This window comes from Mesitornis unicolor, unplaced genomic scaffold (assembly GCF_000695765.1).
Source record: "Mesitornis unicolor isolate BGI_N332 unplaced genomic scaffold, ASM69576v1 scaffold10169, whole genome shotgun sequence".
NCBI lineage: Eukaryota > Metazoa > Chordata > Aves > Mesitornithiformes > Mesitornithidae > Mesitornis > Mesitornis unicolor.
Window position 1 is genome coordinate 7,882 of NW_010207982.1, and position 14,093 is coordinate 21,974.

General features: G+C 40.1%; 1 protein-coding gene across 1 annotated transcript in view; it reads left to right on the forward strand.

Moving 5' to 3' along the window:
• Nucleotides 1-6,697, forward strand: part of CNKSR3 (CNKSR family member 3) — a gene marked incomplete at its 5' end in the record, with an annotated part of 12,759 nt that extends 6,062 nt beyond the window's left edge. The window contains 4 exons of the mRNA XM_010192329.1: nt 1,301-1,425; nt 3,858-4,066; nt 4,490-4,579; nt 6,119-6,697. Coding sequence (XP_010190631.1) covers nt 1,301-1,425; nt 3,858-4,066; nt 4,490-4,579; nt 6,119-6,417 — 723 coding nt within the window. The remainder of the gene's footprint in view (nt 1-1,300; nt 1,426-3,857; nt 4,067-4,489; nt 4,580-6,118) is intronic.
• Between the last annotated feature and the right edge of the window lie 7,396 nt (nt 6,698-14,093).

Sequence of the window (14,093 nt, forward strand, 5' to 3'; positions counted from 1 at the left end):
TTTTTTTTCAAGAAGCTGTTTAAACTACTTGTTTAACTAAGATTTGGTTGTTGGACAATTCACAGGTTGGGTAATGAGCAGACAGAGAAAGTGAAGTTAATATGAAATAACTATGTTGAAGAGTGACGTGTATTAGGAAGCTTAGGGCTTAATGCTTGCAGGAGGAAATAACTCAATTGAGTCTAAACTGATTCCCTGTTCTGACACAAGTCTCCCTACAGCTGTGAGGATAACTTAACAACATATGAAATGCCAGTGGCTATTGCAGGTCTCAAGGCAAACGTATTTCTCTCAAACTGGATAGAGGATGTGCACTTGACTCCTTTCTAATCAATCCTTTCACCAATGCCCATGTCTTGTTTTTGTGGCACAGTGCCTGCCATTTAATCAGAGCCAAAGAGAGGAAAAGAACAGCCTGTGAGTTTTCCAGGGTTACCCAAAGCAAGGACTGCATTACCTATGTGAAGGGTTGAGGTAGGCTGGGGTATGGGCTGTGCCAAGCAGCATTTTTTTGGGAAATGGAGAAGCCTGTTGACAGTTCTGGCCTCCAGTATACTGACTGGTAAAAGGCAGCTGCTTGGACAGAGGTGCCATTAACTGAGTGACCAGAGTGAAAGCCTAGGAAGATCCTTAACAAAAGGGAAGAGTGCAGTACTCTTGTCTAACAAAGGTGAAAAGGGTCCTTTCAAGGGTCCTTTCAAGCCTTTTGTTCTCCAAGAGGCAATGAGGAGCCTGGTAAGATGCTGGGGACATAGACTTGAGCCACTAAGAGCAAAATGGCAAACTTGCTCAGATAAGAAATACCAAATATATTTTTCCTTTACTTCCCTTACCCCAGTTATATCAATTGATGCAATTTGTGGTGAACTTTACCATGTTCCTGCCCATGCCCTGAGCGTTGGACTGTATAGAATAAAGAGTAGCATGAGGTGGCGTTGTAAGTGTTGCAGATCAAGTCTGTATTTAATACATAGCATTCTTTTAATGGATATAAAAATAGAAGGAGTTTTGTCTCTGTTGCTTTGTATGCCTATGGAATTTGCAGGAAAAACAGAATGGAAAGAGCAAAATATTCTTGAGCAGTGAATCCTACCTGTGGTAGGATTTCTGTAGGAGGGACTGCAAACCTAGCCAAAACTGGGGGTGGAAGAAAATGTAAATGCTAAGACTATTTTAACATGTTTATTAAGCATAGAAATAGTAGTTCACTAGGGGATAAAATGATACTATTGATTACTGAATTATCTTTTGTGAATGATAAATCAATTCTCAGATATTTGATAGCTGTGTAACATTTCAGACCAGTCCTTCGCCAACTTCAACCCAGTCACCAGAAAGCATGATGGATACCTCACTGAAAAAAGAGAAACCAGCCATTTTGGATCTGTACATACCACCTCCACCAGCTGTTCCATATTCTCCTCGGTATGCAAATAAACATGCACTACTGAACAAAAAACTGCTTTATCACACTTGATTCTGAGCTGGTTTGCTGTTAGAGCTCTGTGCAAATTAGCCTGAGGAAACTGCAGGTCTCTTCTAGATGCTTAAATGCAGAGGATTGCTTATGCTTAAATGCGTAAGCTACCATGATTGTAGTAGATTTTATTGTTAGAATATTATTGTATGCCTCATAGATCAGAGTTGTTCCCAAAACACAAACAGATTCCGTGCCTGGTTTTGCGGTGGGGTTATGTTTTTGATTCTGTTTAAATATGACTGCACATAGCAAGAAGTCATTTTTTGTCTGTAACTTTTTCCACTGTTATTTTGGTTTTGTGTTTTGTTGGCTTTTTTTTTAAGCTAGTTAAGTTACTGTCATGGGAGTTAGGATAGCAAAGAACCTGTTTTAATTTGTTGAACTTGCAGGTTGTATAGAACAGAAGTGTTCCCACTGAAGGGAAGGGAGAGTAAATTCATTATACTTATTTTTTTTTTCTGTGCAGTATAAGCTATAAAAATGCAGACCTCTGTACACAAAGAAGGAGGAAGGGTACAGTGGGGAGTGTGGTAGGGCTAGCTTTTGTGTGTTCTCAAGTCCATGTTGACTCATGCCAGAACCCTGCCAGCTGATCTGGGAAGGCGAGGGACAAAAGGGTATTCAGGCAGGGTGTGCTTTCTGCCCTGCCCTGACACTTTACGTTACATGTAGATAGCCCAGTACGGAAGTGATGACCTTTTGCTGCAAGACTCATATGAGAAGGGAGCTTGCCTCTGGTCATGTAAGGCCTGATACAGAGACAGAGGTTGTACTACTGCAGTCTTTAGGTCAGTACCAGAGTGTGGGGAGAGGGTTTCTCCAGTGTTAAGTCTCTTTACCAAAGTTGGACCCACCTTGACCTGCTGGCTCCCTGTTTTTCATGCTGATGTGTGCTCAGTTCTTAAGAAAAAAAAAAAAGTAATCAAATTTCTTGGCCTAGAAACAAGTCTGTAGTTTTAACTGCTGAGTTTAGAATGCCTTGGTCTTTTCTTTGTTGCATTTCAAGCACGTTGGTGAATTATGTGCATGTGCTCATTTTATCTCTTTCCTAAAGAGTCACAAAATTATATCTAGCTTCAGATGCCTTTAGACCTGAATCCCTGTTAACAGGGAAGGAAGTAGTAATGTGAGCTGTAAAACTTGTCCTGGTTGATGTGTGGAAAGGGGAAGGCTTCTTGACTTTGACATTTAAAGAAAGGAAACATGGGAAGCTGTGACAGCCAGGAAGAGAAAGGGCAGTTCTCTCACCTTCTGTTTGGTTATTTAATTTCCCCTCTACATGTTTTGGTCTTCTCTTGAAACTGTGGTGCATTTGTGTGGTCATTTCTTTTTTCTTCCTCATCATCCTGTTCACTCTTCCTTGCATGGGCTTTCTCTGGTGCACGCTGAGGAGGCAGAGAGCAGTGGTTGGTTTCCCTCCCTACAGCACAATGTCCACATGGTGGTGGTGTAGGAGAGTTCTCTACATGCATAGGGTTGTGGTGCAATGTTTCTGCACATTTTTTGCATAAATATTTCCCTCCCATTCACTGAGCTCTAGCATTTCTCTTGATGGAGAGCTGGCAAAATCATGTGCTGACCAGGGGGCTGCTGTGAATACTGGGATATATATATGCTTAGACAGTCAGGTCTGTATTTTTATGCCTGACTTGGCTGATGGTTGCTTCAAGCAATAAGTTTATAGCATGTACAGGAAATGAAAAAAAAAAAACAAACAATACAGAACTTGGAGGTTAGCTTTCCTTCCAAAATACTCACAAGAACTGGTTGTAAAAATGGCTGTTCCTGGCCTTTGGAATAAAGGGAGTTCCTGCAGAAATAACTCAAAATCATCTGTATATGCACTGTGAATTTATTACTGAAACTCTCAAGGGGGTCTTACTTATGGATAGAGAGAGAAAGAAGGTGATGAATAACAGTGGCAGTTATTGGATGCTTAGAATGACTGAAAAGGATAGTCCCTCAGATTGGAATAGGTATTGCTATTAAACAGAGATGGATAAATCTGTGTATGCACTTCTCTGTCACAACTGTGTACTGAACAGGCACTGAATCAAAAGCTTTGATACCCTTGGGGCAGAAAGGTCTCATTTCTCAAAAGCTTTTTCAGAGGTGGTACCTTTAAACTTCTCTGTCTGTTAAATTACTGGCTTATTAAGAGTTAACTAGCATGAGGGGGGTAGATTTCTTTTCTTCTTGTTAAATATGTTTATAATGAAGTATTCCATCACCTGACTTGGTTTTTTTCTCAGCTTGTTTGCAGCACAATGCCAGTTGTCAGGAGCATGACTGGGGGCTAGAAGTATCTTTCAAACCTACTCATGTCTGTAGCATGAAACTCTTTTAAGCTACTAACTGAAGCAAAATGTCCTTTCAGAGATGAAAAGGGGAGTTTTGTATATGGAGGAGGCAACAAACCCTGTCAGCCACTACCTAGATCCAAGGGTGCCGAGTCTCCCAATTCTTTTCTGGATCAGGAGAGTCGAAGGCGACGGTTTACTATCGCAGATTCGGATCAGTTGCCTGGGTATCCCATGGAACCAAATATCCTGCCAGCCAAGATGAGGGAAAAAACACAATCGTATGGTGAGTTCATTCTTCTTTCATTATTGCTGTTATGATAAACTCTTTGGTCAATTTGGAATAATTTGTGTCAGAAAACTTTTTGTTAGACTTGATGGATATTAAGGGCAGTCTATGCAAATTGTGGATGTAAATGAAATTCAATATCTGAAATAATTTCACTTAAATGCTGTTATGTCTTTAACAAATGTAATTCAGCTGGGCTCTGCTGCTATGGGTGGTCAAACCAGCAGGAGTATGGCTGTTCAATCTCAGCACATTGTTTTCCTGTATTTCACCAGTGAAAGTATCTTGAAATATTTTTTCATGCAATCTTAACTGCTTATTGGTGTATCTCTCCTTTTGCTTAATTGTGAAAAGTATCAAATCAAAAATTGGTTTCCTAAAGTTAATGTAATTCCTCATAACCTTCTCTGTTGCTTTTAGGAAAACCTCGTCCTTTGTCAATGCCTGCTGATGGGAGCTGGATCGGAGTTGCAGAACCCTTCTCCAGGCCTCGAGCACCAGGGAGAAAAGGCAAGGTTTTAAGTCTTCCCACTCTTTCTCTTCCTTTTCTCTCCAAAATTTCTATGGGATGAACTGAATGGAAGCATCTGAATTAGGAATGAAGAATTAGTGTTAGCGTATTACTGAACCGATCCAAGATGATGATTCTTGGTTTTAAAAGATGATAATTGTGAAATTCGTGAGGCTGTTCAGTGCTGGGGCTCGAACTTTTGTTGTTCCATCTTAGCATTCTTGTGTTAAAAGTAGGCTAGAATGACTAGGGCAGATCTGTGCATGTCTGCTTATAGCACAGGTTTACCATTTTGTTGTTACATACCACCCCTTCACTTTCTTCTGCATTTAATGTTGCTCATAAAACTTTTTTTATAAGTCTATTTGTTCAGCTCACTGTGGAGGCTGTTGTAGAAGCAAGCTTATTCTCACAAGTGAAATGTAGGGCCTTTCAGGAGTTCCTTTTTGCTGTGACTGCTGTTAGAAAAACAACATATTCTGCAGATGTCACAGAATGGCAGAGAGGCAGAAGCTGGTAATGTTGTGTGTTAGGTTGGGTGGCTTTTTGCTTCCCCACTGCCCTTCTCTCTTTTTCCCCTTTTGCATCTGAAAGGCTGTGGGTCTTGTTAGACTGGGAAATAAGAGAGAATGACTATTTATTTTAATCTTGATATCAGTTATGAAAGCTGATGTGTAGTTCTAGGGAAAACAGAAGCTGGAAGCTTTTACTTTATTTGAAAAACCTGCAGGGATATTAGAAACAGGCGAAGTAACAAGTCTAGCAGAACGATCACCAGGTGGCAGGGCTGGTTTGTTTGTGTGTGTGTGTGTGTGTGTGTGTGTGTGTGTGTGTGTTGTATGTGTGTGTGTGTGTTCGGTTTTGCTTTTGGTTTTGTGTAGGCTTTTTTTTAACACCTGAAGTGTGCTTAAGTGCTGCAGGCTTGTATGTAAGTTGTATTGGGTCAGAACCAAAGGCCTGTCCACCCCAGTAAGATGTCTCTAGTAGCAGCCATGGCCAGGTGTGTGGGGAAGAGTAAAACCAGAGAAGGCATCATAAATCAATAGTTGAAACCAGGGAAGTGCTTACATCTCTATCTGCAAAGCTTTTTTCTGTTGTCCGGAGTAATGTTTGTAGCTTTTGAGTTAGATGTGAGTTACCTTCAGATAAATGTAGATTCAACACTGGTCTTTTAGCATCCTGAATGGCACATGTTATAAGAAGGTTTGTTAGGCCTCACTCATGATGGCAATTTGCATGAAGGTCATCTGTACTAGCAGTTTTGGTGTGTGTGAATCTGGAATTTACCAGTCAAACAGTATCCTCTTCGTGTGTGAATTTCTTTTGTTGTTCTGTGTGTTGCTTAAAAAAAGAAAAAAATAAAAGGTGCAAAAACCTGAGAAGTCTATTGATATATGCTTGTGTCCAGGTGTGTTACGAAAGGTAACCAAAATCTGGGTAATTTGAAATGTAACCAGAATATTTTTATAAGAATAGAAAATGTTAATGGAAAGTTTTGAAGTCAGCAGTAATTGGTTTTCCTCCTCCTGTTCTCACAGGTGAAGATGTCCTCTGCAGGTACTTCAGTAATGAAAGGATACCCCCGACCATTGAAGAAAGTCCCTCCACACAACACCCCCTCTCAAGGCCAGTGTCTGACAAGCAGTTAGTGAGAGGAACAGATTATATTCGAGGCAGCAGGTGTTATGTGAATGCAGACCTCCACAACAGTGCAACAATTCCTTTTCAAGAGGAAGGTGCTAAAAAATCCTCTGTTACATCATCCACAAAATCTTCCTCCACAGAGCCCTCGTTGCTAGTCAGTTGGATCACAAGACTGAAATTGTTGACTCATTGACTATTGTTCGCAGGACTGTTACCAAGTGCCTTTGCTCATCGGTCAGACTTCTCTACTTTTCAGCTTAACTGATGCATAGTGACTAATGCAGTGTTCTTTTCCTGGAGAATCTTACGTTTTTGCTGTTTTGTTTGTGATTTTTGATGTATCAGAGGGTTTCAAAGTGCAAGGAGGGAAGAAAGAAAAAGATCAAGTTCCTCTTCCTGGCCAAAAGCTGAGGGCATTTATTTTCCCTGGAAATTAGTAAAATTTCAGTGATACAGAGGCTACACGTGACCTGAAACATGCATAATGACTCAGAGGAAATAATTGCATTACCGTGAAATCCAGTGGCACTCGAGTTGTCTGAATGCTCTGAGGCTGGTGTCAGAGTATGTGGAGCTCAGCAAAAGTTGTGTTACTCTCCTGACCAGGAAAGATAAGCAGGGAAATGGCAGTTTCATGCAAATTAGCGTTGGTGTTGCAAGTACTGCATGAGACCAACCTTGTGAGGAAGAAGTACTAGTGTTGCCATTCTTTCTCTGATATCCAGAGATCTTAGGAAGAGAGTTCTCTTATTCAGAGATCTTAGGAAGTTGGACTAATTTAATTATAATTAAATCCAACCTGATATATAATCCATTTTATTGAAATGACAGTAAAGATAAAGAGCACTGAACAGCTGCAGTGCTCATCTATAAAGATACATGGATTGCTACAACATGCCAAGGAAATGCATCTGTAAAGGTGGTAAAAGAATATATATTTTTTCCTTAATTGTTTAAGAATGGTTTGCTGTTAACCAAAGTAAGCTTTTAAAGACAGTCCTGTTGGACTTACGAGAAGTTTTACAGTGGTTCAGTTTTTGAATGATGTGTTGTTTTTCTGAAAAATATGTGCTATGATACATTATAATTGTAAGACATCGTGCTATTTTCTATATAGCTCAAATTTCCCCACCCCCGAATTTTAAAGGAGCACTGGGTATTTTGGGAGGCCAATAAAACTTGTTTAACAAAAGAAGAGGATATTAAAGAGGTATTGTTTAAAACTGAATGTACATAAGATTGTTAGTATGCAAAGAGTTGTGCTTAAGTAATTTAAATGTTAGATATAGCTGTATATATTTTTTTACACTTAAACAGATAGTTCGTACCTTCCTGTCTGTGGTACTGGGCACAGATTAGTTAAATGAAAAGAAAAAAGAAAAGTCTTCTATATTCCTTGCTAATTATCAGACTAACTATATTCATATATGATGCATTGCAAACAGCCTTTACTCTTTTGGTCTTGCTGGAGAAAAGAAGTTTGTATTTAATAATTGGTGGGGGAAGAGGGAGGTTAAGTGCTAGTTTGCTCTTTGGACTGGAGCAAGAATTGTACGTGATAACACGAGTGTTAAAAACATACCATAATTCTGGCTATGAAGATGTGACCATTCTGCTGCAACAAGTTAATGAAGTTGTGCTACAGCCCTCTAGAGATACAGGCTGTCAAATTCAGTTCTCAATTAATTACATTTGATTCTGACTCACTCGTGACTTAGATGACTTTTGATCAACGTGGATTGTTATATGGCTGTCTTGTGCTGCTTTTCTCCATCCCCACCTGAGAAGGCAGTCTGTACTAGAAAAGTGGCCAAACACAGCTGCAGTGCAGTTACATTCTAGACCAGTTTGGTCGTCCCTCCGAGGAGAGAGCTGAAACTGTCATGTTGTGGGCTCTGTGCTGTAGTATAGTCCAGCCCCAAATCAACTGTTTTAATTTAATCTACTTTAATAACTTTGATTTCAAGTCAGAGATGTTGTCTAAACAGGGCTTTAAAATAGAATTTTTGCTTGTCCTTTAATGTTCTCTTTTCAGTGGTTTAAAAGTTAATGGTAAGGATACATGTTGGTGTATGCATTCATGTATAGTTATGTGGAAGACTCTATGGATGCACTCAGTTTCTTTGGGTTGTACCTGGCACATTTTTAAGACGCTGAAAAGCTTTCTGCCTTTGGTTGGTTGGGTTTACTTGAAATTTGATCTAAGAGTAGTGAAACAAGCTTGCCCTAATTTAACAAGTAGATTTAAATCACTACAGCTATGAGGAAAGAGGAATTGGTAAGCATTTAGGCATAGCAACACTTTCAAAATCTGTCTTGTTGCCACAATACAAGCTAATTCCTCCTCCACCCAATAAAACGCTGGAGCACGGAGAAGACATTGGTAGATTGTTACCCAACCTACCAATGTCCTCTTTGCTCCAGCATCCTAATAATGCTGAGTTAAGGTACTGAATTGGACCTTTTGTCAGTCAGTCATAAGCACATTCAATACTTAATTGTCCAGGGAAAAAGGTTCTTATGAACAGAAGAAATAGAGATACTACTCTGGAAATTACCAGAAGTGGTATTGTGGTTTCACAGAATGGTTGAGATTGAAAGAGGCCTCTGGAGGTCATCTGGTCCAAGGCCCCTGCTCAGGCAAAGCCATCTGGAGCAGGTTGCCCAGAACTGTGCCCAGAGGGCTTTTGAATATCTCAGAGGATGGAAACTTCACAGCTTCTCTGGACAACCTGTGCCCGTGTTTGGTCACCCTCACAGTAAGACAGTGTTTTCTGATGTTCAGTGGGAACCTCCTGTGTTTCAGTTTGTGCCCATTGCCTCTGGTCTTGTCACTGGACACCACTGAGAAGAGCCTGGCTCCATCTTTTTTACACCTTCCCTTCAGGTACTTACACACATTGATAAGATCCTCTTGAGCCTTCTCTTCTCCAGGCTGAACAGTCCCAGCTCTCAGCCTTTCCTCATAGGAGATGTGCACCAGTCCCCTCACCATCTTGGTGACCTTTCATTGTATTCTCTGTGTATATCTCTTTTGTACTGGGAATCACAGAACTGGACACGGTACCCCAGGTGTGGCCCCATGAGTGCTGAGTAGAGGGAAAGTATCACCTCTCTCAAACTGCTGGCAATACTTTGTCTAATGTGGCTGAGTTTCCACTGTAAATTGGCCAAGATTATTGAAAACAGTCATGCATGGCTTTTCAATCAGAAAGGCAAATAATGTTGGACTTCTGCCCCTCTTGAGCTTTATCCATCATTATTGATGGGGATTTGACCACTGCAGTGTATGTATGCAGAATAAACGTAGCAGAACATGATATACTTGTTTTTGTTGCAAAAGCCACACCCCTTACTACTGTGAACTTAACTGTATGCTCTAGTAAGCTACCCTGACTTCTTGATACTCTTGTCTGCAAATGCTGCTTACTGCTTGCTATGCTGCGAAGTTTTTTATGTAATGTATGGTATGTAGAAGTCTTTCTCTAGAAAGCTGGTACTTTACTGGCTTCAGCAGAGGGTTGCAGTTTTTTCCCCTCATTATCAGATGGAAAAGCTCCAATAGCTGTTCTCAATAGTAATAGATAGGCTCTTTTGAGTTGCAGTATAAAATTGTAGATATTGGATGTTGTACCCTTCTCTAATTTTTAATGCAGAGACTTTGCTTAGGGAACAAGCAGTTTAACACAGTAACCTAAACTGTGGCCACATCTATGGTTTTTGAAACATCGGGGAGGTAAGTGCAGTTGAAAGACTTACAGCATCAGACTCTCCTCTTTCTAATATCTGTAGACTAGAACCTTTGTTTCCTATGCTGGTAACATTGATTACCAAAGAGCACATGTATCAGGAAAACTTAAAAGAACAGTAAAATAGCTGTAACTTTTAGCACTTGGTAAGGTCAATTAAACACCAGATGACTTTTTCCTTTGTCTGTATAGCTCTCTGATATATGTAACTTGACCTTCTTCCAAGTGTCTGCATCTTTTTAAATACCTGAACTGATCTTGCCACACAGCCCATACAGTTAATGTATTGAAGGCAAGATACTCCTCTAATGTAAATTTTTATTGTTGTTGGGCTTTATGGTTAAGCACTCATCATTCACTCCAGATATCTTGATTCAAGTCTTGATTCAAGTGAGTTTTAATTGGCCCATTTTGTCTCTTTTCCTTAGAGAAAGGAAGGAAAAGAAAGGTATATCTGTGGGAGGCACATGTTCATAAATTATGTCAAGTCCAAGGGGAGGGAACAGTCCTCTTTCTTCCTGCATAGAGAGAGAAGGTCTGAAGAATTTTGAGAAGTCTGTAAGTCCATAGCCACCTGCAGTCCGGGTATTTTGAGGGAGGACCACTGTTCCTTAGCCTTTCTCTGATCAATATTACTGTTAAGCAGTATGGCCAATACTAGCAGAAGGAACCTCACTTATCTCTTCAAGGGCTTTTTGGCAGGTGGATGTTAATGCAATCGGTTGAATAAACTGCTGCAGATGTGTAACTGCAACTAATCAAGTCCTACATTTTGATTCAGAGAAACACGGGAAGTCCCTCACTGTATGAACACCAAATGAGGGGGAAAATATAAGTACCCTCCTACAAGTGTTGTTGGAAAAGAAATAAAGTGAAGTTGCAAGGAACTGGTAGAAGGCAGATCTTTAAGAGCAGGTTTTAGACTGTTCTGTGATTAGCACTTTGACTTAAAATGTTTCACTTCCATACATGACCCCTCTTCCCTAGCAAAGAATAGATTTAAAACCACAGCTTTTTCTATATCTGTGCACAACGTGCAATATTAACTAGCTGATGTTTAGCAAATAGCAACATGGCACAGATCATTTACCACTATTGTTACCATTTGATAGAAATGCTGCTGTTTGTTTGGGAGAATGGTTTAAAATGCAGGAAAGACCTGTAGCAGTGCATGTCACTCCTGAGTGTAGTTATTTTTCTTCTTTACACTAACAGTTTCAGTTAGAAGTTCTAGTGCATGGAGAAGTGTTAAAAATTCAAATTTTGCAGATAGTTCCTTTTGCGTCTTAATCTCATTTGAAGAGGGTGAAATCTGTTCTGTGTTTGTGGAATAATTTCTCCCCTCTCCTCTGCTCTTCCTTATTGTACTGTATTAGTTAAAAAGCAAGGGGAAACATCTGAAAAGTCTGACACACCACACCCCCACCTCCCCACCACCCAGAGAGTAGTGCACTTTCTTTGTCCAAGATGTTAGATTTGAAAGGTGTTGATTGCTTAACTTCTTACTGTGTATAGTCAATACAGAGGCTGCTCTATATTTTGGGGCAGAAAAAAGGATACCAGAGCTAGGAATAAATCAGACAATATCTTTCTGGCTTAATCTAAGAAATGTAGGTAACAAGTTAGAAGCTGTTATTATGCACATACTTGGCTCATCTCTTGGTACTGAAGGTATGTGTATCTGTTATAACAAAAACTATGCCTAGGTTGACTTCTCTAATGAGTACAACATATGCATCCAGATATCCTGCCATGTTACAGGTCTCCACAATACTCTGAATACTCTATCATGGTGGCAAAACAACGCGGTTTAGTGGAAGAGAGTCTAAAACCCACAAAAATGACAGTGAATACTCGGTAATTTTGCATATGCACTTCAGAAATACTGAGCAGACTTATATTTTATTCTGTAGAGTATTTGCAAGCCAATACCCTGGGTGTTCCCTTACATAACCATTGCGAGAAAATATTCTAGATGGTAGTGTGCAAAAGGAAATAGGGTATAAAAATGAATACTAATGGCTTGCAGAGACAGAGTTCAGGGCAATTCTTCAAGTAATGTGTTTCCTCTAATATTATGAGTAATTAAATTAATTGGTGTTTGAATTCTGGATGACCATCAGAGGTGGACAGAGTACTGTGAGTATTATACTAATTTTATAGTAATCAATGAACAGATAATCTTCCCACTAAACAGGGCTTGTTTTAAAAGGAACATACTTTATAATCTGGATGCTTATTGAATAGAAAAAGGGGAAAAAAAATACTTGTGAAACTTAGCCAAACCAGGAAACAGATGGTGAAGTTGACTAGCTTTATAGTTGGACAGGATAAAGAATTTTCTTTTCATGAACAGAATATTTTTTGTCCAAATCTTATGTCCCATTTTATCACATGTTGCCAACAGGCAGTTTTCACAAACTGCTCTATACCTGCAGCTGTGTCCTGAATAGGCCAAGTTAAACCCCTCATCAGGCTTTAACTTGAACCTTGATGATTAATTCAGCTCAAACTATTTCTGTAGCTTTCACTTCCTCAAGAGCTTTTCTGCATTCATCAGTCAATTTTTGGAGTCTCTTGCACATCATCTGGACAGCAAGACTCTTCTGTGCATGCATTCTCAGAATAGCCTTTGTCAGCAGTATTGGTACCTTGGAGGAGAGTGAGTGCGGGCTTGTGCTAGTGGTTTCTGCACTAAGGTCTTCCTCCCTTAGCTTCCACTGTACATCCTAGTGCACTATCTCGGAGCGTGGGTTAGAAATGCTCGTGCGCAATTGGAAAGAAGTGTTGGGTCCTTTGGAAGAAACTGACTTTGTCCTGCTGTACAACTTTGGCTTCTTTCTTCTCTTTAGTCTGAGTTTTCCTTTATATGTGTTGTGCTTATGGATGATGTGCTTTTTGTGGCCATCACATAGAAATGCTTTTGTAGTCTTGCAGGCTGTAAGGTTTGTAGTGGTTCTTGAGAAAGCATTTACTTTCAGTCAATAGTAGAAAGAGTACTCCAAAAAGACTTTTTGGAGAACAAAAGCAGAGGGGCCAGGCTAGGCTGAATCTATGGGTCTGTGTTGTGTTGAACACCTTTTCAGCAATATTGCTGTATCTCTGCAGAGAAAACAACCCACACATGCCCATTTGTTTCTACTGCTACGTTTGTGTGACACTGGAATATGGAACAAGGGCAGTCACTCAAACTGGTTATATTTAGTTCCATGCACAGCACTTGATCTGTAAGATGCATGACGAAAGCAGTCAAGAGCTGCTGTCAATATGTAATTTTGCCAAATTCTACTGCTTGTGCTGCTGTTGCATCAGTTTAAAACAGTAATCCCTCTTTATCTTGTTGCTTGCACAGTGTGAACCCAGCTGTCCGGCAAGTGCATAACCATCAGTTTCACCTTATTTTGCGATAGTCAGTAACTGCTGGTGAGATTGTGTCATTCCCATGGGCCCCCATGCTGTGGTCCAAAAGCTTAGTTAGTTTGGGTTACTCTGGACTCAGTCCAGAAGTGGAAAGTCAAATTTAGAAAGTTGGGCCAATATCTCTTAGAGTCTGGATTTTTTTGTACATACTAAATATGAGAGAGGCAGGAGTTGTCTGTTGCTCATACTTTGGCAGTAGGAAGAAAAATGAGGATTACATATTTGGTGGACAAAAGAAAAACCCACACCTTTGGGTGTCCTCCAGTTCCTGCCAGTGGGAGAAATGTGTTTGTTTTAGCATGACATAGAGTAGATGTAAACTTTTCTTTTTAAACCTCCCTGTGTGGCCGCCTCAGTTGTTCAGGATGATGTAAGCCACTGACTTCCCCCCCCTTAAGTGATAACGGAGTTACCCTAATAGACTTCTGGGGAGAGGGCAAAGATATCTTTTCTTAGGTGATTACATGATTTGTTATCTGGGTATGGAGATGGAGGAATTAACCATAAAATAAATGCTGGGCAGTGATGATTTATAGGGAGAATCCTTGGGGTCAGTTTGTGATTGCAATTTCTGTTTGTTCCCTGTGCTCTGGTAAGGATGAACGTTCACCACGCATGATGGTGAACCACCACCAGCTAGCTAGGCAGCAGCCAAAGAAGCAGAGGGACAACCAATTTACAGTGCCACTTTCAGCAAATT